Raw genomic sequence first — 21601 nt, 5'->3', positions numbered from 1 at the left:
CAGTAATAATCTATGAATAGACTGGGCAAACCAAATTAGCAATAATTCTGTGGTGGATGAATTCCTGGAGTGTGTACAAGATATTTTTTTAGACCAGCATGTCGAGGAACTGACTAGGGAACAGGTTATTCTAGACTTGCTTTTGTAGAAGGGGTTAATTAATAATCTTGTTGTGCAACAGAAAAAGTTTTAGGGAACTGTGACCATAACATGATGGAACTGTTCCTTAGGTTGGAAAGTGAAGTAGTCCAATCCAAAACTAGGGTCCTAAATCTAAACAAAGGAAACTACGAAAGTATGAGGCGTGAGTTGGTTAAGATAGATTGGGGAACTTCATTAAAAGGCATGATGGTGGATAGCCAATGGCTAATATTTAAGGAACAAATGTATGCGTTGCAATAGTTATACATTCCTTTCCGGCACAAAATCACAACAGAAAAAGCAGCCCAATCATGGCTAACAAAATAAATTAAGGATAGTATTAGATCCAAAGAAGAGTCATATAAAGTTGCTCGAAAAGGTAACAAGCCTGAGGATTGGGAGCAATTTAGAATTCAGCAAAGGAGGACCAAGAGATTGATTAAGAGGGGAAAAATAGAGGTATGAGAGTAAATTTGCAAGGAACATAAAAGCGGACTGTAAAAGCTTCTATAAGTATGTAAGAAGATAAAGATTGGTGAAGACAAATGTAGGGTCTCTTACAGTCCAAAACGGGAGAATTTATAATAGAGAACAAGGAAATCGCAGAGCAATTAAACAACTACTTTACTTCTGTCTTCATGGAGGAAGGCACAAATAACTTCCCAGAAATACTAGGGAATCGAGGGTCTAGTGAGAATGAGGAATTGAAGAAAATTAGTATTAGTAAAACAAAAATAGTGCTGGAGAATTTAATGGGACTGAAAGCCGACAAATCCTCAGGGCCTGATAATCTATGTCCCAGGGTACTAAAGGAGGTGGCCATGGAAATAGTGGATGCGTTGGTTGTCATCTTCTAAAATTCTGAAGGTTCTGGAACAGTCCCAGCAGATTGGAGGCGGGAAAATATAATCCCACTATTTCAAAAAGAAGGCAAGGGAAAAATGGGGAATTACAGACCAGTTAGCCTAACATCAGTGGTAGATAAAATGCTCACGTCTATTATAAAGGATGTGATAACAGGACAATTAGAAAATATCAACGGGATTAGACAAAGTCAACATGGATTTATGTAAGGGAAATCATGTTCGACCAACCTACTGGAGTTCTTTGAGGACGTAACTAGCAGAATAGATAAGGGAGAACCAGTGGATGTGGTGTATGTGGATTTTCTGAAAGCTTTTAATAAAGTTCCACATAAGAGGTTAGTGTGTAAAATTAAAGCACATGGGATTGGGGGTAATATATTGGCATGGATTGAAAATTGGTAAGCAGATAGGAAACAGAGTAGGAATAAATAGATCATATTCAGAATGGTAGGCGGTGACTAGTGGGGTACCATAGGGTTCAGTGCTTGGGTCCCAGCTATTCACAATATATATCAATGATTTGGATGAGAGAACAAAATGTAATATTTCCAAATTTACTGACGACACAAAACTTGGTGGGAATGTGAATTGTGAGGAGGATATTAAGAGGCTTCAAGGCAATTTAGACAAGTTGACTGAGTGGGCAAATAAATGGCAGATGCAGTATAATGTGGATAAGTGTGAAGTCATACACTTTGGTAGGAAAAACAGAATGACAGAGTATTAATTATATTGTGATAGATTAGGAAGTGTTGATGTACAAAAGGACCTGGGTATCCTTGTACACCAATCACTGAAAGCAAGCATGCATGTGCAGCAAGCAGCTAAGAAGGCAAATGGTATGTTGGCCTTCATTGAGAGAGGATTTGAGTATAAGAGCAAGGATGTCTTACTGCAGCTGTACAGGGCCTTAGTGAGACCACACCTGGAAGATTGTGTGCAGTTTTGGTTTCCTTATCTAAGAAAGGATATACTTGCCATAGAGGGAGTGCAGTGAAGGTTCACCAGACTGATTCCTGGGATGACAGGATTGTTGTATGAGGAGAGATTGGGCTTCTAGGCCTGTATTCAGTGGAGTTTAGAAGAATGAGAGGTGATCTCATTGAAACATATAAAATTCTGACAGGGCTGGACAGACTGGAAGCAGAGAGAATATTTCCTCTGGCTGAGGGGGGTCTAGTACAAGGGGTCACAATCTCAGGTTACGGGGTAGGCCATTTAGGACTGAGATGAGGACAAACTTCTTCACTCAGAGGGTGGTGAACCTGTGGAATCCTTTACCACTGAGGGTTGTGGAAGCCAATATTTAAGAAGGAAATAGATAGATTTCTAGACTCTAAAGGTGTCAAGGGGTATGTGGAGAGAATGGGAGTATGGCAATGAGATAGAGGATCAGCCATGATCATATTGAATGGTGGAGCAGGCTCAAAGGGCCAAATGACCTACTCCTGTTCCTATTTTCTATGTTTCTGGGATAGCTGGGAAGTGAGGGTCAGGGTGAATGAGCTGTCAAGCAGTGAAAGCACAATTTCAGGGCAAGTGCCATGAATGGCAGCCTCTCACCTGGACATGCCTGCAGCTCTTTACTTTCACTCTTTGTAGGCTTCCCAGCCTGTCAATTTCACTGAACAAGAACTCCCCACTCTCTCTCACCTTGCTGCACCTGGTGAGTTCCACACAGCTTGGGAAACCCTGTTAAATCCAGAATGCCAAAATCCTCAATTAATTTGGGATTAGAATATTTCAATTAATTACCTGATCTTGTCTCGTTCCCAAACTGACATCACTTTTTTGGGGCTTTAACTCCCGTAAAGTACCTGCACCCACTTGCCCAAGGTGTTATCTTGACAAAGGGTCGCAGGAAACTTGTTTTTGTTTCATGGATTGTGATACCTGATCACACTGAGATGGCAGTGTGAATGAGGAATGCCTCTGTTGCCGTGGCTTCACTCATGGCTTGTATCTACTGGTTGATATGTTACCCTTGTTCATTCAGACTTCCTTCACAAAGTAAACTTGTTCATATCCTCTAGCCAAACATAATCACTCCTGATTAGATCAGTCAGCCAGTCAGTATAGCTGCATTTCCTTCACTGAAACTGATTGTGCATCCTCCTGCCTCAAATTTCACCAGTTTACAAATGCATTTTGATGTCAGATCTCACCGTGACAGGCATTGTGAGGGGGAAACTTGCACTGTGATGTCACAGCTGGAACCCTCAGTTAGAATGGCCACGCATGAAACTGTTTGGTAAACCTTTGGGCTTCATTTAGGGTACAATGACTTATTGCACTAGGATGACTTACTGCATCAAAATGATTTACTGCACGAGAATGACTTACTGCACTAGACTGAGTTACTGCGTCAGAATGACTCACTGCATCAGAATGACTTGCTGCACTAGAATGACTCTGCATCAGAATGACTTGCTGCACCAGAATGACTCACTGCATCAGAATGACTTGCTGCACTAGAAGACTCACTGCACTAGAATGACTCACTACATCAGAATGACTTACTGCATCAGAGTGTCTCACTGCATCAGAATGACTTACTGCATCAGAGTGTCTCACTGCATCAGAATGACTCGCTTCACTAGAATGACTTACTGCATCAGACTGCATCAGAATGACTTACCGCATCAGAATGACTTACTGCACTAGAGTGACTCATTGTATCAGAATGACTTACTGCATCAGAATGACTTACTGCACTAGAATGGCTCACTGCTTCAAAATGACTTACTGCATCAGAATGACTTATCACATCAGAATGACTTGCTGCACTAGAGTGACTCATTGTATCAGAATGACTTACTGCACTAGAATGACTTACTGCACCAGAGAACAAGGAGCACATAACAGTGGTGCAGTGATGGGCAGATAAGACTCACTGCCTCCTGCCATTGATGTTCACAGAATCACAGAATTACAGTGCAGAACAGGCCCTTCGGCCCATCAAGTCTGCACCGACACGTGAGACACACCTGACCTACCTACCTAATCCCACTTACCAGCACTTGGCCCAAAGCCTTGAATGTTATGACGTGCCAAGTGCTCATCCAGGTACTTTTTAAAGGATGTGAGGCAACCTGCCTCCACCACCCTCCCAGGCAGTGCATTCCAGACCGTCACCACCCTCTGGGTAAAAAAGTTTTTCCTCACATCCCCCCTAAACCTCCTGCCCCTCACCTTGAACTTGTGTCCCCTTGTGACTGACCCTTCAACTAATGGGAACAGCTGCTCCCTATCCACCCTGTCCATGCCCCTCATAATCTTGTACACCTCAATCAGGTCACCCCTCAGTCTTCTCTGCTCCAATGAAAACAACCCAAGTCTATCCAACCTCTCTTCATAACTTAAATGTTTCATCCCAGGCAATATCCTGGTGAATCTCCTCTGCACCCCCTCCAGTGCAATCACATCCTTCCTATAATGTGGCAACCAGAACTGCACACAGTACTCCAGCTGTGGCCTCACCAAGGTTCTATACAACTCCAACATGACCTCCCTACTTTTGTAATCTATGCCTCGATTGATAAAGGCAAGTGTCCCATATGCCTTTTTCACCACCCCACTAACACGCCCCTCCACCTTCAGAGATCTATGGACACACATGCCAAGGTCCCTTTGTTCCTCAGAACTTCCTAGTGTCATGCCGTTCATGCAATACTTCCTTGTCAAATCACTCCTTCCAAAGTGTATCACCTCACATTTTTCAGGGTTAAATTCCATCTGCCACTTATCTGCCCATTTGACCATCCCGTCTATATCTTCCTGTAGCCCAAGACACTCAACCTCACTGTTAACCACCCGGCCAATCTTTGTGTCATCCGCAAACTTACTAATCCTACCCCCCACATAGTCATCTATGTTGTTTATATAAATGACAAATAATAGGGGACCCAACACAGTTCCCTGTGGTACGCAACTGAACACTGGCTTCCAGTCACTGAAGCATCCTTCTGTTATCACCCTCTGTCTCCTACAACTAAGCCAATTTTGAATCCACCTTATCAAATTACCCTGTATCCCATGTGCATTTGCCTTCTTTATAAGTCTCCCAAAATGGGACCTTGTCAAAGGCTTTGCTGAAATCCATATAAACTACATCAACTGCACTATCTTCATCTACACACCTGGTCGCCTCCTCAAAAAATTCAATCAAATTTTTTAGGCATGACCTCCCTCTGACAAAGCCATGCTGACTACCTCTGATCAAACCTTGCCTCTCCAAGTTGAGATAGATTCTCTCCCTCAGAATTTTCTCCAATAGCATCAGGTGCTGCACTAGAATGAATCACTGCAACAGAATGACTCGCTGCACTAGAATGACTCGCTGCACTAGAATGACTCGCTGCACTAGAATGACTCACTGCATCAGAATGACTCGCTGCACTAGAATGACTCGCTGCACTAGAATGACTCACTGCACTAGAATGACTCACTGCATCAGAATGACTCACTGCACTAGAATGACTCACTGCATCAGTATGACTCACTGCACTGGAATGACTCACTGCACTGGAATGACTTGCTGCACTGGAATGACTCACTGCATCAGAATGGCGTGAGACTCACTGGCCTGTGGTTCCCTGGCTTATCTCTACAACCCTTCTTAAATAGCGGAACCACATTAGCTGTTCTCCAATCCTCTGGACCTCCCCCGTGGCCAGAGAGGAATTAAAAATTTGGGTCAGAGCCCCTGCGATCTCCTTCCTTGTCCCCCTCAGCAGTCTAGGACACAAATCATCTGGGCCTGGAGATTTGTCCATTTTTAAGCCTGCCAACATCTCCAATACCTTGTCACTCCCTATATCAATTTGCTTAAGAACCTCGCCGTCTCTCTCCCCGAGTTCAATACCTTCATCCTCATTCTCTTGGGTGAAGACGAATTTGAAGTATTCATTCAACACTCTAGTGATGTCCTCTGGCTCCACCCATAGATTGCCCCCTTGGTCCCTACTCTTTCCCTGGTTATCCTCTTCCCATTGATATACTTATAGAATATCTTGGGATTTTCCCTTCTTTTACCAGCCAGAGCTTTCTCATATCCCCTCTTTGCTCTGCTAATTGCTTTCTTAAGCCCCACCTGCACTTTCTGTACTCCACTGATTCCTGCTCTGATTTGCTTCCCTTGTACCTGCTAAAAGTCTCTTTTCCTTCTCATCATAACCTGAACGTCTCTGGTCATCCATGGTTCTCTGGGCTTGTTACTCCTTCCTATGTATACAGTTACAACAATAGGAATGAATAGACCCATTCAGCTCCTCAAGCTTATTTCACCATTGATTTAGATCAAGGTTGAACTGCACCTCAAATACATTATTCCACATTTGACATCCATCCCTCAATATATCTAGGAATATAGGAAAAGAGTCAGTCTGTTCAGCTCCTTGATCCAGTTGTTCTGTGGTTCAATAAGATCATGGTTATCTGTATCTTAACTTCAACAACACATCTTCCTTTCATATCCCACAATAACCTAATTAATATAAGTCTATCACTCTATTTTTTTATGTTTTCTAACCTCACCAGATTTTTGGGGGACACAGTTCCTGATTCCCAAAATCCTTTGTGTGATGAAGTGCTTTCTGACATCACCCCTAAACAGCCTCGCTCTAATTTTAAGACTTTGCCTACTGTTGTGTATACCCTCGCCAGGTGAAATAATTTCTCCCTTTCAAATCTATCATATTAACATATCATGATGAAATCTTGAATATCTCAACTGGATCAATATTTAGGCTTCAATACTGGATAGAATATGAGCCTAGTCCAGACAACATGTCCTCATAATTTAACTTTCTAATCCTCAGTATCATTCTGATGAATCTATGCTGCACCCACTCTAGGTCCAGTGTAACCTTCCTGAGATGTGGTGCCCAGAACTGAATGCAATACCACCAGTCGGTCTAAGCAGAGCTTTGTACAACTATGACATAGTTTCCAACCATTTAGATTCCAGCTCCTTTGGGATGAAAACTGACAATTTATTAGGTTTTTCAATTATTTTCTGATACACCTGTTCCTAGTTTCTGACCACTTAGAAAATATTATGTTCTAACTTACATAGATAAAATGAAAATGACCTTCACTTCCCCATATTGAACTCCAGCTGTCACAGTTTTGCCCACTCAGTCTCTCAATGTTCCTTTACAACTTTCCACTTCCCACATACGCCACCTGGTGTACCACCTGTCCTAGTGCTATCTTGGATGTACGGCTCTTTATTCCTGCAACTCAGTAAATCAAAATATGATGAAAAACTGAGGTCCCAGTACAGATCGCTGGGAACCCCATTTGTTACATCCTACCAATCGGAGAAAATTATCTTTATCCCAAAACCCTCCCTCCTATTCCCCAACCAGTTACTAACTCAGTTCACAAGGTTACCTCCAATTCCATATGCTCTCATTTTTACTGTTATCCCCTGCAGAACCTTATAAAATGCCTCAGGAAGTCCAAATAGACAACATCTGTAGACACTCCTTCTCCACCATTTTAGTGACATCCTCAAATTTCTTGTACTAAGTTAGTCAGACATGACCTACCCTTCACAAAGCCAAGCTAACTAATTTGTTTACCTATGAGGAAAGCATTTGGGGATGGGGAACATCAGGATAAGCTATGGGAGCTGATTAAAGAAGAACTTCTTCACATTAAGGGGAGCGGGGATCTAGTATTCTTCCCACTTACCCCTCCCCGCTCCCCACTACCCAACAAAAAGTTGTAGATGCGGTGGGATGGGGTGGGGGAGGAAATTGATTCTATCAAGACTGAGATAGTTTGTTTTTATTTTGTAATGTAACCAGGGATATGGAGCAAAGGTATGTAAATGGAAGTGAGGTTCAGGTCAGCCATGATTTAATGGAAAGGCACAATTGGAATGAGAGCTCGATGGCTGCTCCTGTTCCAAACGTTTCTGTGTAATCCTCACTGAAATCTATTGATGTGCGGGCTCAGTGTGGTAAGTCAATCCTTTCATGCTCTATCTCCTCCTCCAAAAAAATCTAAAACACAGAGCAACATTGCTCATGCGGATCTGTTCACACAGAGAGCCAGTGCAGGCATAATGGGCCGAATGGCCTCCTTCTGCACTGTAACAATTCTGTGATCCTGTGAACATCCATTGCAACTTCTGTATTCAGAATTCAGATTGAACCCAAATCAAAAATACGGCTTTAAGCCCCCAGTGCCTGAAAAACCACATCACTGGCAGTTATCAGTCATGAGCATGTAACATATTTCCAGTTGAGAAGATGGAGAAATTGTAGATTAGTAAGCACAGAAGAAGGCCATTTATTATACGGAGTCTGTGAGGGCTGTTTCAAACAGCAATCAGTTAGTCCCATTCCTTGGCTCTTTCCCCATATCCTCATAATCCTTCACTCCTTCAAATATTTAGCTGATTCTCTTTTGGGTTAATATGTTTCAAATTCAGTAGTATTACAAGAAATGCAAGGTATTTTACTTTGTATTTAAGAAAGTTCTTTGTACCCTCTCTGAACCATCGGTACCTCATAACCCTACTGAGCTTACATCAATATTCATGCAACTCATCATTCACCGGCAGCAAAATTATCGCAAAGTTGGGTGCAGTTCCAACACTTCCAACCATTAACTTGGCAGTAATTTTTATTTGTATCGCTGGTGATTATAATATTTTCACTCTCTTTCCATCCAGATTCAGAATCTTAATCTTCCAGCTCAGATTTTATACAGCCATGAAGCAGTGCAAAGCTCCTACACTGCCTCAGACAAGGTCCTTGAATCGGCCTCTTAGAACAGCACCTGTTACTGTTGCAGAGTGACAGCTCTACCTCCTGCACCTGTTAATTTTCTGTCTAAATTTAAAGGGAAGTTTTACAATATCAGCATCGTTTAGGTGTTTCTTTTGTTGCCTACTTGCTGGATCAGCCTAGTCAATGAGGCAGTGAGCTACCTGCTTCCTGTTCTGTACAGGTGCACAGTGACAGTTTCGGTTTTCAGATGCGACCTACTGGAATGCAGAGAAGGCTGAAGCCACATCACAACTTACATTCCTTTCAGAATGTTTATGAGGCTTGTGAGCTCTAGCTGCACCAGCATTCCCAGCATTATCTGCATGGTCAGAAAATACCAGAGCTGCCAGTTCCCAGGCACATTCCTGTCTCTCAAACTACCCATAGAATTGTTGGCTTTCCCCTCCTCTACCCACCCCAAAGGGCTGTCAGCTCCTCAGAATAGTGAATCTCCTTTTTAGTTTTTTAAAATTTATTTATGGGATGTGGTTGTTGTTGGCTAGGCCAACATTTATGCTCGCCCTTAATTGCCTTTGAGAAGGTAGTGATGAGCGGCCTTCTTGAACCACTGCAGATCATGTGGTGTAGATACACCCACAGTGCTGTTAGGGTGGGAGTTCCAGAATTTTGACTCAATGACAGTGAAGAAATGGCGATTTATTTCCAAGTCAGGATGGTGTGTGGCTTGGAGGGAAAATTCCAAGTGGTGGCTTTCTCATGCATCTACTGCCTTTGTGCTTCTAGACGGTAGCGGTCGTTGGTTTGGAAGGTGCTGTCTTAGGAACCTTGGTGAGTTACTGCAGTACATCTTGTAGATGGTGCACACTGCTGCCACTGTATGTTGATGGTGGAGGGAGTGAGTATTGAAGTTGGTGGATGGGATGCCAGTCAAGTGGGCTGCCTTGTCCTGGATAGTGTCGAGCTTCTTAAATGTTGGAGCTGCACTCATCCAGGCAATTGGAGAGTATTCCATCACACTCCTGACTTGTGCCTTGTAGATGGTGGACAGGCTTTGGGGAGTCAGTAGGTGAGTTACTTGCCGCAGAATTTCCAGTTTATTCTTGTAGCCAGTATTTATATGGCTGCTCCAGTTCAGTTTCTGGTCAATGGTAACCCGCAGGACTTTGATATTTGGCGGGTTCAGCGATGGTAATGCTATCGAATGTAATCTCATCATCTCATCAAAGATCCTTAGAGAGAAAGAAAGACTGTGATAAAGACAAAGACAACGAGACAGATACATACAGAGGCAGACATAGAGAGAGAGAGAGAAAGAGAGATAGAAAGAGGAATTTAATTCCCAATAGCCTGGACTTGATTTGAGAACAGATCCTGTAATATGAAAGGGCCATATGAATCTATTCCATCACTCAGCACAAAACATGTTCTGATTCTGCATCCAATCCATCAACACAACAGTTATAAGTCAGCTGTAGAATGATCATCCTGTGTACAGCACTCGGCTTCCTGATCTGATTGTGCTCCTTAACCCAACATCAAAATAGCACCTCTCACTACACCCTGTATGAATTTATTATTTTTTTTTAAAACTTTCTTAGAAAATATTTTGGCTTATTTGACCATAATTGACTCCAAATATTTTACGGAATGATGAACAATTTTAGGGAAGGAACTGGATTGACATTGGATAGTGAAAACTCATTGCAAAGAGGACTGCCCAATAACAGGGATGGAGAAGCAGAGAGAAAGTTTTGACTTTGATTGGAATGAAAGTTTGGCACAGGGTGAAACTGACTGTCAATTCCCTGTGAGTTTCACACCATTGACAAAGGCCAATTTCATGCCCAACCCCACCATCACCCAGGACTCTAGAACAATGCATTGCTGCTGTGTGATACGCAAAATGTAACTTGTGTGATGGGAAGTCATTCAATAAACATTGTTTTAAAATTATAACAAAACGATGAGCTGAGTTATAATTGAAGCAGGAATTTTATGCCAAACTAATTGAATAAATGAACTGCTCCCAGTGAGGACAAAACAATCAGGCTCAGGGTTAGAGAAGATCAAACTCCACAGGTCTCCCAAGTCATCCATTTCCACACATACGCTGCTCTTCCTATTGCCACTTGTGCTTCGTTCACCCTAGGTCAGGTTCACCCTGACATGAAAGCTTTGTGGGTGCACCTACACCACATGGACTGCAGAGTTTGGGGAGAAGGCTCACCACCACCTTCTCAAGGGCAGCTAGGGGTGGGCAGTAAAAACAGCCTTACCAGTATGCCCACATCCCAAGAAATACATTTTTTGAAAAAGCTCCAACTGTTTCTAGATCACACTACCATTGGCTTCATTTTCCAGCCTTGTGACTTCAGTGTCTAACTCTGGAACAATGCGTGTCATTTCTAATATGCATGTCACCACAAGGGTTGCAGTGAGGTGAGTCCAAAGTGTTAAAACCTCCTTCATATATAGTGGTAAAAAGTGTTGTCATGACTGTCAAATCATAACTGATGACTGGCAGTGAAGCAAGTGCAACATTCTCAGCTATTTATGGTTGCTGGGTGCAGAGGTGGGTGAGATTCAGTTGAAAATACAAGCGAATTCAGTTTCTGGGTTTTCCTGATTTGCCTCCTCTATACTTTATGATGTGCAGTAACAGTTTTAGGTACTTATAGGCTGGTTGGACATTTCCTTTGGGTGGGTGAACTGCGACCAATTAACCTCAAATTAGGTTTATATTTGCAACATTCAGTTATTTTTGATTCAAGCTCCTGTCATGAAGACGTGTTTTATGTCAAATAATGATTTTAATCCACCATCTGAAAACCTGAATTGAACTTTTAAAATAGACTTTTTTAACACACAGATTAAAGGTGTCTTGAGATCACAGTCAAAGGTGGAGACAGTCTGCAAAAAAACCATCAGAGCCAATGACTTTAGGGGGAGTATAAACGACTCACATATCCTATCTCATTAGCAAGGCATCTATGTAAATCACCTGAGGTATTCAAATGTTGGAGATCGAACAGTAAGACTAATCACTTGAACACTGGGGCCTTGGCTAAGATAACTTTCCAGACATGAGCTAATCAAGTCACCCAATGTCCTTATTTGGAACCCTCTAGCAGTAGGAGAAGGAAGGTCACATGACAAGTCAACCCTTTGCATGTTTTAAGCACATGTTTTCTCAGCAGAACTGAGGACAAGCAGCTTAGGAAGAAGTCCCAAGTGGGGTCTCTCCTGCCTCCTTTCTTCTCCAACCCACCTGGTAAGCTTCAAGTCCTGTTTACTGACTGTGATCACCCAGTGATGCCGTGCTGCAGACAGAGATTCCTTAAAAGAATGCAACCCAGAACAACCATCTCCCGGAGAACAACCAACTCAATCGTCAATATCTTTAAATCAGAAGCATCGAGACCACCAAATTTAGCCTGAAGCCAGCCGAGTCACCAAACTATAGATTATAATTAATTATAATTAGGCCAACATATCCTTCCCACTCTGTAATTTGTATTTGCGTGTGCAAACTTTGAACATGTGTGTTTGAAAGTAGATGCGTATTTTATTATTTTACTTAGGTTCATTTAACTATTGGAAAGCTAATCTCTTTAAACTCAAGAAAACCTATCCAGTTTGTTCTTTTATGGTCATAGCACGTGAACAGTTAAGTAGTCACTAAATTAGAAAGTATATCCTTTTCCAAAACAAAAAAAATCTGTTGTGGTCAAAGGGGGAGAGGGAAAAGTGTTGACCAATTTGACTCCCTCCTCACCTGGTCTTAACACTGCAAAATGAAATGATAACAAAAAGTAACTGGTACAAAAACTGAACTGTTCCCAACATATCCATCCTACAGAGATGTGAGCAGAAAATAGAATCAGAGCTAAAGAAGGTGCTAATTTGAGGAGTGACCAAAGGTTTTTAAGGCACAAAGGAAGATGGTCATGGTTTTTGGTAGCCAATCACCTCCGCTCCTGAACGTCATTGCAGGAGTTTCACAGGGTAGTATCCTCGGCCCAGACATCTTCAGCTGCTTCATCAATGACCTTCCGTTCACCATAAGGTCAGAAATGGGATGTTCACTGATGTTTTCAGTGTTAAACTCTTTTGGAAATTCTCAGATGCTGAAGCAGTCTGTGTCCATATGCAACAAGACATGGACAGACCTGAAGAGGTGGTGGCATAGTGATATTGTCACTGACTGGTATTCCAGAGACCTGGGGTAATGTTCTGGGAAGCTGGTGGTGAAATTTGAATTGAATAAAAATCTGGATTAAAAGTCTTGCTGATTGTTGTAAAAACCCATCTGGTTCACTAATCTCCTTTAGGCAAGAAAATCTGCTATATCACTGTTCCTTCACTGCTGTGGGTCAAAATCCTGGAACTGCCTTCCCAATAGCATTGTGCATGTACCTACACCACACGGACTGCAGCGGTGCAGGAAGAAGGTTCTCTACCTACATCTCCACGACAATGGAAAGTTGTCTCAAGTGGTGTTCCACAGGGCTCGGTGTTGGGACCCTTGCTGTATGTGTTATATATTAATGAGTTGGACGTGAACGTGGAGGGCATGATTGGGAAATTTGCAGATGACACAAAGATTGGCCGAGTAGTGGATAGTGTAGAGGATAGCCATAATCTCCAAAACGATATAGATGGGTTTGTGGAGTGGGTGGTAAAGTGGCAGATGGATTTTAACATAGAGAAGTGTGAGGTCATACATTTAGGGAGGTCAAACAGTTACAGGGATTACACAATAAATGGGAATATACTAAGAGAGGTAGATGAAGTGAGAGATCTTGGCATACAAGTACACAGGTCCCTGAAGGCAGCAGTTCAAGTAGACAAGAGGCATATGGAATGCTTTCCTTCATTGGTAGAGGTATAGAATATAAAAGTAAGGATATATTGTTGGAATTGTATAAAACACTGATGAGGCCACAACTGGAGTATTGTGTGCAGTTCTGGTCACCACATTACAGGAAGGACGTAATAGCTCTGGAGAGAGTGCAAAGGAGGTTTACAAGAATGTTGCCAGGGTTAGAAAAGTGTAGCTATGAGGAGAGATTGGATAGGTTGGGGTTATTTTCCTTAGAACAAAGAAGGTTGAGAGGTTGATTGAGGTGTAAAAATTATGAGGGGAATAGATAGAGTGGACAGGATAAAATTGTTTCCCTTGGTGCAGAAATCTAGAACCAGGGGACATAGATTCAAGATAAGTGGCAGAAGGTGTAGGGGGAAGATGAGGAAGAACTTTTTTACGCAGAGGGTAGTGGGTGTCTGGAATTTGCTGCCCAAGTTGGTGGTAGAGGCACAAACTCTAAACTCATTTAAAAAGTACCTGGATCTGCACCTAAAGTGCTGTAAGCTGCAGGGCTATGGGCCGGGTGCAGGAAGGTGGGATTAGAAAGGGCACCTGGGTGTCCTCGGGCTGGCATGGACAAGATGGGCCGAATGGCCTCCTTCTGTGTTGTAACTTTTCTATGGTTCTGTGGTTCTAACTAGGGATGGGCAACAAATACCGAATTGCCAGCAATGCCCACAAACTGAAGTGTGATTAAAAAATTACATTGAACACTGCTCAAAACAAATTCAGGCTCTACTGAGGAGAAGTTGAGATATTAGAACAAGGAGTTTGAGCTAAAACTGGTGGAAATAAATTTGAACACAGGCATTGGGAAGAATATGTTCACAAAACCTGACAACCATGTGGACTATTGTTGCTGGTAAGGTCATGTGGAGTGTTAGGGGGAATTAAATTTATTGAAAGAAGAATATAGTAAGGATAGAGATAGTATGGAACCGGTGTGTCGGTTATTGATTGGATGTATTCAAATGTGCTCAAATGTATCATGATAAGATAACAGTACAAAAATAATGGAATGTAATTGATCGGGGAGCTGTGTCGTCATTTTACGGAATGGCTGCAGCTCCCTTGCATATGCTCGAATAAACCGGTTTAAAGAAACCTGAGTCTGGGGTCGCTGCGGAATCGGAGAGCGTTTGAGCTCCACTACAGGGAGGGAGTCCTTTGATTTATTCTAGATCCAGTTAGATGGCATCATGGGGGAGGAGTTATATTCTCACCTGTACGAAAGTTGTAATCTTGCGACCCAACATTCAAACTGGGTTTCATCTTAAATCTCTGTGAGAGTGGGCAGGGGAGGTTGGCACAATGTTACTGTTGACTGAAAGCTCTTGTGTTCCAGATGGTTAGTATCTGCATCATGGCGGGGAAGCTGTTGATATGTCTGTCCCTGTGTCATTCACCACCACTGTGATACACAGAGACACACTCAGAATGTACACTTTGTAATTCGGAGCCTCCCACCCCTCCAGTCCCTTCTCTGGTTGGAGGGTTGAACAAACATCCCCAAACCAGTAATGCATCTTACTGTTTCGTTTTTCATTTGAGTTGGTCAAACAGGAAGCTGCTTTTCTCTTTCACCACCTCTAGATGTCCCACTTCCCTTTTTTTCTCACAGTAAGGATGTGGCTGTGAAAGAGACACCCAGTTTCTACAGAACAAACATCATCTTGGAATCAAAAATGGCACTTGGTGCTTTGTTTGTGGGTCTCTTTCTTCTGTTTCAACATGTTACAGGTAAAGATTTATACTTTCCATGAACCTTCAACATATTTCTCATCTGGTGATAATAATCTGCTGTTCTTGCGTAGATGTTTAACATAGGTGGGCTAGTGACTGATACAAATTTAACATTATCTCCTCTCTCTTGTAGTTCATGCCCCTATTACTAAAGCCCAGGATATTGTATTCTTTGTGAACTCTTCTCTCAACCTGTCCTGTCACTGTCAATAACTTTTGCACTTATATATCCAGGTCCCGCTGCTCCTTCATCCCCTCACTATTGTTGATATTTTTGACAAGGATGCTCTTGATCATCTGATAACACTCTGAGGACATGTGAACAGGGAGTGTGGAGGGAGGTGGGTGCAGAGGTAGTTAAACGGGAGAGGGTGTGGCACAGGTGGGTTTGGATGAACACAGGGCGGTGGGACAGGTGGATAAGTTTGAGGGTCTTAGTATGACGGAGGAGGTTGGGGATACGTTGTTACCTGGACAGGAGGGAACAGAAGATTTGGGCTGGGGGAGTTTTTTTAATAAGAAGTCATGTCAACAGTTTTGAAATAGACGGGGCAAATACTGAGGAAGGGGAGCTTATGAAGAATTCGTGAGGACAGGAGATGAGTGAGTTGGGGCAGAGAGTGCAAGAGGATTGAAGGTGCAGGTGAATGTCATTTAGGTTGAGCAGTCACTGAATGGAAAAATGAAGCAAGGAGAATAAGGAAAATGTTTTGACAACAGAGCAGCTATTGGGAGAAAGCCGGGTGGTCATTTAGCAATGAGAAATTGCAGGAGGAGGAAGATTGTGAGCTCCTCAAAGAGAGTGAAGTTATTGGAGGATTAAGGGATGAGATGAGCTCTGAGGATGAATGGCACACCTTGTCCATGGCGGTTTGAGTGAGAAGTGGTGGAAGATGTGGTATATCCTGTTAGTGAACCAGGTTTCAGTAAGTTCCAGTATGCTCTTGAAATAATCATCAGGCACGAAACTTGGGGCACATGCAGTTCCCGTGGCTCAATTGGGATTTTGTCTGCTGCCTTTGGGCTACTGGTTGCCGTGGTCACTCAGGGCACTGGAGTGGGAAAAATTCAACATTTCCACCAGGGTTGAGTATTTTGAAAGGATGATGATGGAGGCTGCATTATGATTGGTTACCTTTAATACAAATTTCAATCTATTGCTCTCCCAGTAATTGGCAAATATTGACACATTCCAAAGATTTGTGAATGGAATAGCAATAAACTGGTTTAGTACCAGCTCATTGTGTGGTGTGTAACAAAAATCATGATTCCTTCATTTACTGTGCAAGGCTTTGATTCACATTGAGGTTTAATGATCTTTCCTGTTTGGAATGTTATTTATCTCCACTCTATTCTGTCATTTTCCCTGCAGGATTCACCTATCTCTTCGCCCGAGGATCAGGAGATGTCACCACTCTACAATGCAATGTCCCCACTGGTGCTGCCAATGTAGGAGGCTTGTGCGAAGTCACTATTTCCAATCATCAAGCAAAAATGGACAAAATAATATGTAACAAAGTAAAGAAAATGCCTGATTGTGGGAATATCGATCCTGAGAGGAATAATGGGCAAAGGAAGCTGCAGTGTGTAGAATGCAAAACAAATGAAGTTGAAAATAAGTCACTGACATTCGATGTGAAGCCAGTTCACTCGATGATATTTACCTGCACGTTTCAGAATTCCACAGGAAACGGATCAGAGTGTCCATCCTGGTTCACACTGTCAGGGGAGGGATGTGAAAACCACGACTTGTTCTTTGTGATAAACCTGGACGGTATGTGTACTGGGGCAGAGGAGGTATCGGGGGAGATATTATGGGGAAAATTGGAGAGATTTAAGGTGCAATATTAGGGGAGGTTTTAAACCAGAAAGATGTCATTTGGGACAATTATGGAGCTTTTATTGAGATGAAATTACAAAGTATGTAATTAATTGGAAAATACTGAGAAGCAACCGACACGGATTTTGAAGCGGATGATTTTTCTTGATAAGCTATTGAGGAGGTAACAGAAAAGGTAGATGGAGAAATGCAGTGGATGTAGCCCAGAAGGAAAAAAACAGTTCAACCAGAACGGCCGAAGCAACTGCCAACCATGGATCGGGACCAATTGAAAACACTTGATCCCAGTTGCCGGGCTGTTGGCTTGTCCCAGTTGGGAAAGCTGATGCTGGCTGTTGACTGTTGCCTGTTGGAAACAGTCATCACTGGTCATTTTTTTCCTGGCTGTAAAAACAGCCCATCTTATGAAAGGTAATTAGTGAACCCACACCAAGATTAAGGCTTTGTGCATCAGCATGATGATGTGTGCAACAGCGAAGAAACTGAAAGACACTGACTAGCTCTAAGTTTCAAACTTTTATTGGTAAAACACAACTAAATTAAACATTACATAACAAAACAAAATTCGTCCTCTGGCTGTGGAGAGAATTCCAGACTCTCTCTAGGATCTCGATCTCGCCCAACAATTGCGCCTGTAAGTAAAATCAGGGACGGATTCTTAAGATTCAAGTACAATGCAAGTTTCACGTTGCAGTGAGTACTGTGGCATTGATCTACTTCGATGAGCTGTTGTAGCCACAATTCAGGCAATGCTCTGAAAATCATTTAAAATTAATTACCTTGCCGTCAGTTAGGGTATACAGGTCACTGGCTGTCTCTCCAAGGCTTGGAAGCTTTTGAGTTGACTCTGCTTCAATGTTGTTGGGGCTCCAGTTGTTGCTGCCACTGACACTCTTGCTGCAATGATGAAAAATCATTAGTACCATTTAGGGAGGCCATTGGGCCAATGCAAATGTACGCATCTGTTTCCCATTTGATGTTGCTTTAGGCATAGAAGGAGATATAACTAATATACAAATAAATTACCCAATTCTGAGAGTACCACAATTTCATTTTGTAGCTTTACATTCTGAGCCTCCAGGACCTCCTCCCTCTGGTACAGGAATGCCCTCTCTTCCCTCAGCCACCTGATCTTCTTATCCTTCTTCCAAAGATGTGATTGGTTGTGGGAAAGTGGGGAAGCACCTTAGGCACCCACTGTGACCTGGAGAAACTTTCTGCTTCTTCCACCTGCCCTTGGGGCCAGGAAGCTTGCGTTGGCACCTGAGTCACATGCTGGTTTTGCCCAGCTGCCCCTCATCCACTTGCTCAGGATGGTGGCAAGCTGACTGTCTCAGGCCTCCTTCATTTGAGCAGGCTTATTCTTCTAGAGGGCAGAAATAGGCATTTAGAATGTCACAGCCATCACAGAATCACAGAGTGAAGAAGAGGCCCTTTGGCCCATCGACTCTGCACCGACACGTGAGAAACACCTGACCTACCTACCGAACCCCATTTGTCAGCACTTGGCCCATAGCCTTGAATGTTATGATGTGTCAAATGCTCATCCAGGCACTTTTTAAAGGATGTGAGGCAACCCGCCTCCACCACCCTCCCAGGCAGTGCATTCCAGACCTTCACCACCCTCTGGGTAAAATAGTTTTTCCTCACATCCCCCCTAAATCTCCTGCCCCTCACCATGAACTTATGTCCTCTTGTGACTGACCCTTCAACTAAGGGGAACAGCTGCTCCCTATCCACCCTGTCCATGCCCCTCATAATCTTGTACACCTCGGTCAGGTCGCCCCCTCAGTCTTCTCTGCTCCAACGAAAACAACCCAAGTCTATCCAACCTCTCTTCATAACTTAAATGTTTCATCCCAGGCAACATCCTGGTGAATCTCCTCTGCACCCCCTCCAGTGCAATCACATCCTTCCTATAATGTGGCGACCAGGACTGCACACGGTACTCCAGCTGTGGCCTCACCAAGATTCTGTACAACTCCAACATGACCTCCCTACTTTTGTAATCTATGCCTCGATTGATAAAGGCAAGTGTCCCATATGCCTTTTTCACCACCCCACTAACATGCCCCTCCGCCTTCAGAGATCTATGGACACACATGCCAAGGTCCCTTTGTTCCTCAGAACTTCCTAGTGTCATGCCATACATTGAATACTTCCTTGTCAAATTACTCCTTCTTCCAAAGTGTATCACCTCACACTTTTCAGGGTTAAATTCCATCTGCCACTTATCTGCTCATTTGACCATCCCGTCTATATCTTCCTGTAGCCCAAGACACTCAACCTCATTGTTAACCACCCGGCCAATCTTTGTGTCATCCGCAAACTTACTAATCCTAACCCCCACATAGTCATCTATGTTATTTATATAAATGACAAATAATAGGGGACCCAGCACGGGTCCCTGTGGTACGCCATCACATGCCTTCATTTTAGCTCTCGAAGACCATTTGCGAATGAAATTCAAGATATCTAGAGAACGTTTACACTGGCTGTATGTGTCCTCCAGTGCCTTCTTTGTCGGTGGGCGTGCTGCAAACCTTCACATATGCCCGCCCGCTGAAATATCGCACGAATGCGCAATGACGTCGGGATGCTCACTCGACATCATCGCGTGTTATTTTACTCCTGATCAGGTCGGGTGTGCATCCGCCCACAGGACGAAAATTTCTGCCCTTGATCTCCTGATGGGTCTTTAGAGGACAAACACAGGGAAATCAAGTTTGGTTTTAAAGACGGCAGTTTAGATTCACCCATCCAGAAACAAGCATCACATTTCCAGCCATGTACTTTCAATATAAGAACAAATGCTGAGATTTTCTTTAAAACTGGGAGAGAGAGAGAGAGAGTGAAGAAGGATAGGGGAGAAATGGATTTAAAGAAATCTTTGCCAAAGTGCCAATTGGAGATTATTAGAGTAACAAATATTTTTTCAATGTTGCTTCTAGATTCAAATGGAACATTTTTGATTGATGAAAGCTCCTCGTCACTGACAGTGACAGAGAGAGAGAATGTGACTTTACCCTGCCAGTTTGAGCTTAGAAAAAGCCTGCCCTTCACTCTGTTTTGGATTATATCTGGAAATATTAACAAGTGTCTGCATTCTGTTCATACTGAGAATTATGACGCACATTCTAACACACGATGCTGTGTGGATAGAGAGTCATCACAAAGAATCTCTTACCAAAGCTCAAACATGTCCACTGATAAAGAACAGTCTCACAACCTTACTATTCACTCAGTGAAGGTGATGGACACTGGGAGGTATCTCTGCGTTGTTCACTGGGCGGAGTCAGGGAAACCTATCTGGACGATTGCAGCAAACATCTCCCTCAATGTGACAAGTGCAGAATCTTCAGATACCCTCACCTCAACATCTGGAATATCCTCAGTGACCAGCAGTGGAACTCCTATCAATAGTAAAAGTGAGTAAGACAATCTGCAATATGATGTGAATCCTTTAGTATCAATAATTCCAGCTGAGAGATTCAGGGTCTGTTGTACAGTTTGTACCGTTGTAAATTGGTTCAATTTTCTTCCTTCACCATTTACTATTCCAGATTCTAACTGGAAGGTTAGGTAACCAGGGTAATGAGCCGTATGTATAATATAGGATCGCACAGCCTGAATTTAATGTTGTTTCTCCGATGCAAGTCATTACACCAGTTGCAGTAACATGCGTATGTGTATCCTGGTTTTATATGCGGTAGCACTAATTTGCTTTGATGGAGTAATTTGCATAATCAGAAGGGTAAGACAATCTGCTAAAGGTAAGCAATAACATTAAAATGTTTCTGCTAAATCTCGAAAATTGTATTTTATTATCAACTAATAGAACCATAGAACCATCGAAAGGTTACAGCACAGAAGGAGGCCATTCGATCCATCTTGTCATGCCAGCCCGAGGACACGCAGGTGCCCTTTCTAATCCCACCTTCCTGCACCCGGCCCATAGCCCTGCAGCTTACAGCACCTTAGGTGCAGATCCAGGTACTATTTAAAAGAGTTTAAAGTTTGTGCCTCTACCACCAACTTGGGCAGCAAATTCCAGACACCCACTACCCTCTGTGTAAAAAAGTTCATCCTCATGCCCCCCCTACACCTTCTGCCACTTATCTTGAATCTATGTCCCCTGGTTCTATAATTCTCCATCAAGGGAAACAATTTTATCCTGTCCATTCTATCTATTCCCCTCATAATTTTGTACACCTCAATAAAGTCACCTCTCAGCCTTCTTTGTTCTAAGGAGAATAACCCCAACCTATCCAATCTCTCCTCGTAGCTACACTTTTCTAACCCTGGCAACATTCTTGTAAGTCTCTTCTGCACTCTCTCCAGAGCTATTACGTCCTTCCTGTAATGATGATGATTTTTAAAGTCAAAGTTCAAACACATC

The 21601-nt window shown here is 42.8% G+C and overlaps 1 protein-coding gene across 1 annotated transcript; it reads left to right on the top strand.

Annotated features, from left to right (window-relative positions):
- The first annotated feature begins 15246 nt into the window (after positions 1-15246).
- LOC144670109 (uncharacterized) lies at positions 15247-20975 on the top strand. The gene is made up of 3 exons (XM_078532540.1): positions 15247-15359; positions 16735-17136; positions 20154-20975. Exons 1-3 carry the CDS (start codon positions 15305-15307, stop codon positions 20636-20638), a joined length of 942 nt encoding a protein of 313 aa, XP_078388666.1. The 5' UTR covers positions 15247-15304; the 3' UTR covers positions 20639-20975.
- The last annotated feature ends 626 nt before the right edge of the window (positions 20976-21601 follow it).

This window comes from Cetorhinus maximus, chromosome 30 (genome assembly GCF_964194155.1).
Source record: "Cetorhinus maximus chromosome 30, sCetMax3.hap1.1, whole genome shotgun sequence".
NCBI classification, from domain to species: domain Eukaryota; kingdom Metazoa; phylum Chordata; class Chondrichthyes; order Lamniformes; family Cetorhinidae; genus Cetorhinus; species Cetorhinus maximus.
This window is presented reverse-complemented; position numbering and strand designations above follow the sequence as displayed.

Bases quoted from the DNA above. Each gene is read 5' to 3' on its own strand.
- LOC144670109 (XM_078532540.1), top strand. From the start codon at position 15,305: ATGGCACTTGGTGCTTTGTTTGTGGGTCTCTTTCTTCTGTTTCAACAT. The intron at 15,360-16,734 runs GTAAAGATTTAT...TTTTCCCTGCAG, and splicing joins TCTGTTTCAACATGTTACAG to GATTCACCTATCTCTTCGCC. The intron at 17,137-20,153 runs GTATGTGTACTG...TGTTGCTTCTAG, and splicing joins CTTTGTGATAAACCTGGACG to ATTCAAATGGAACATTTTTG.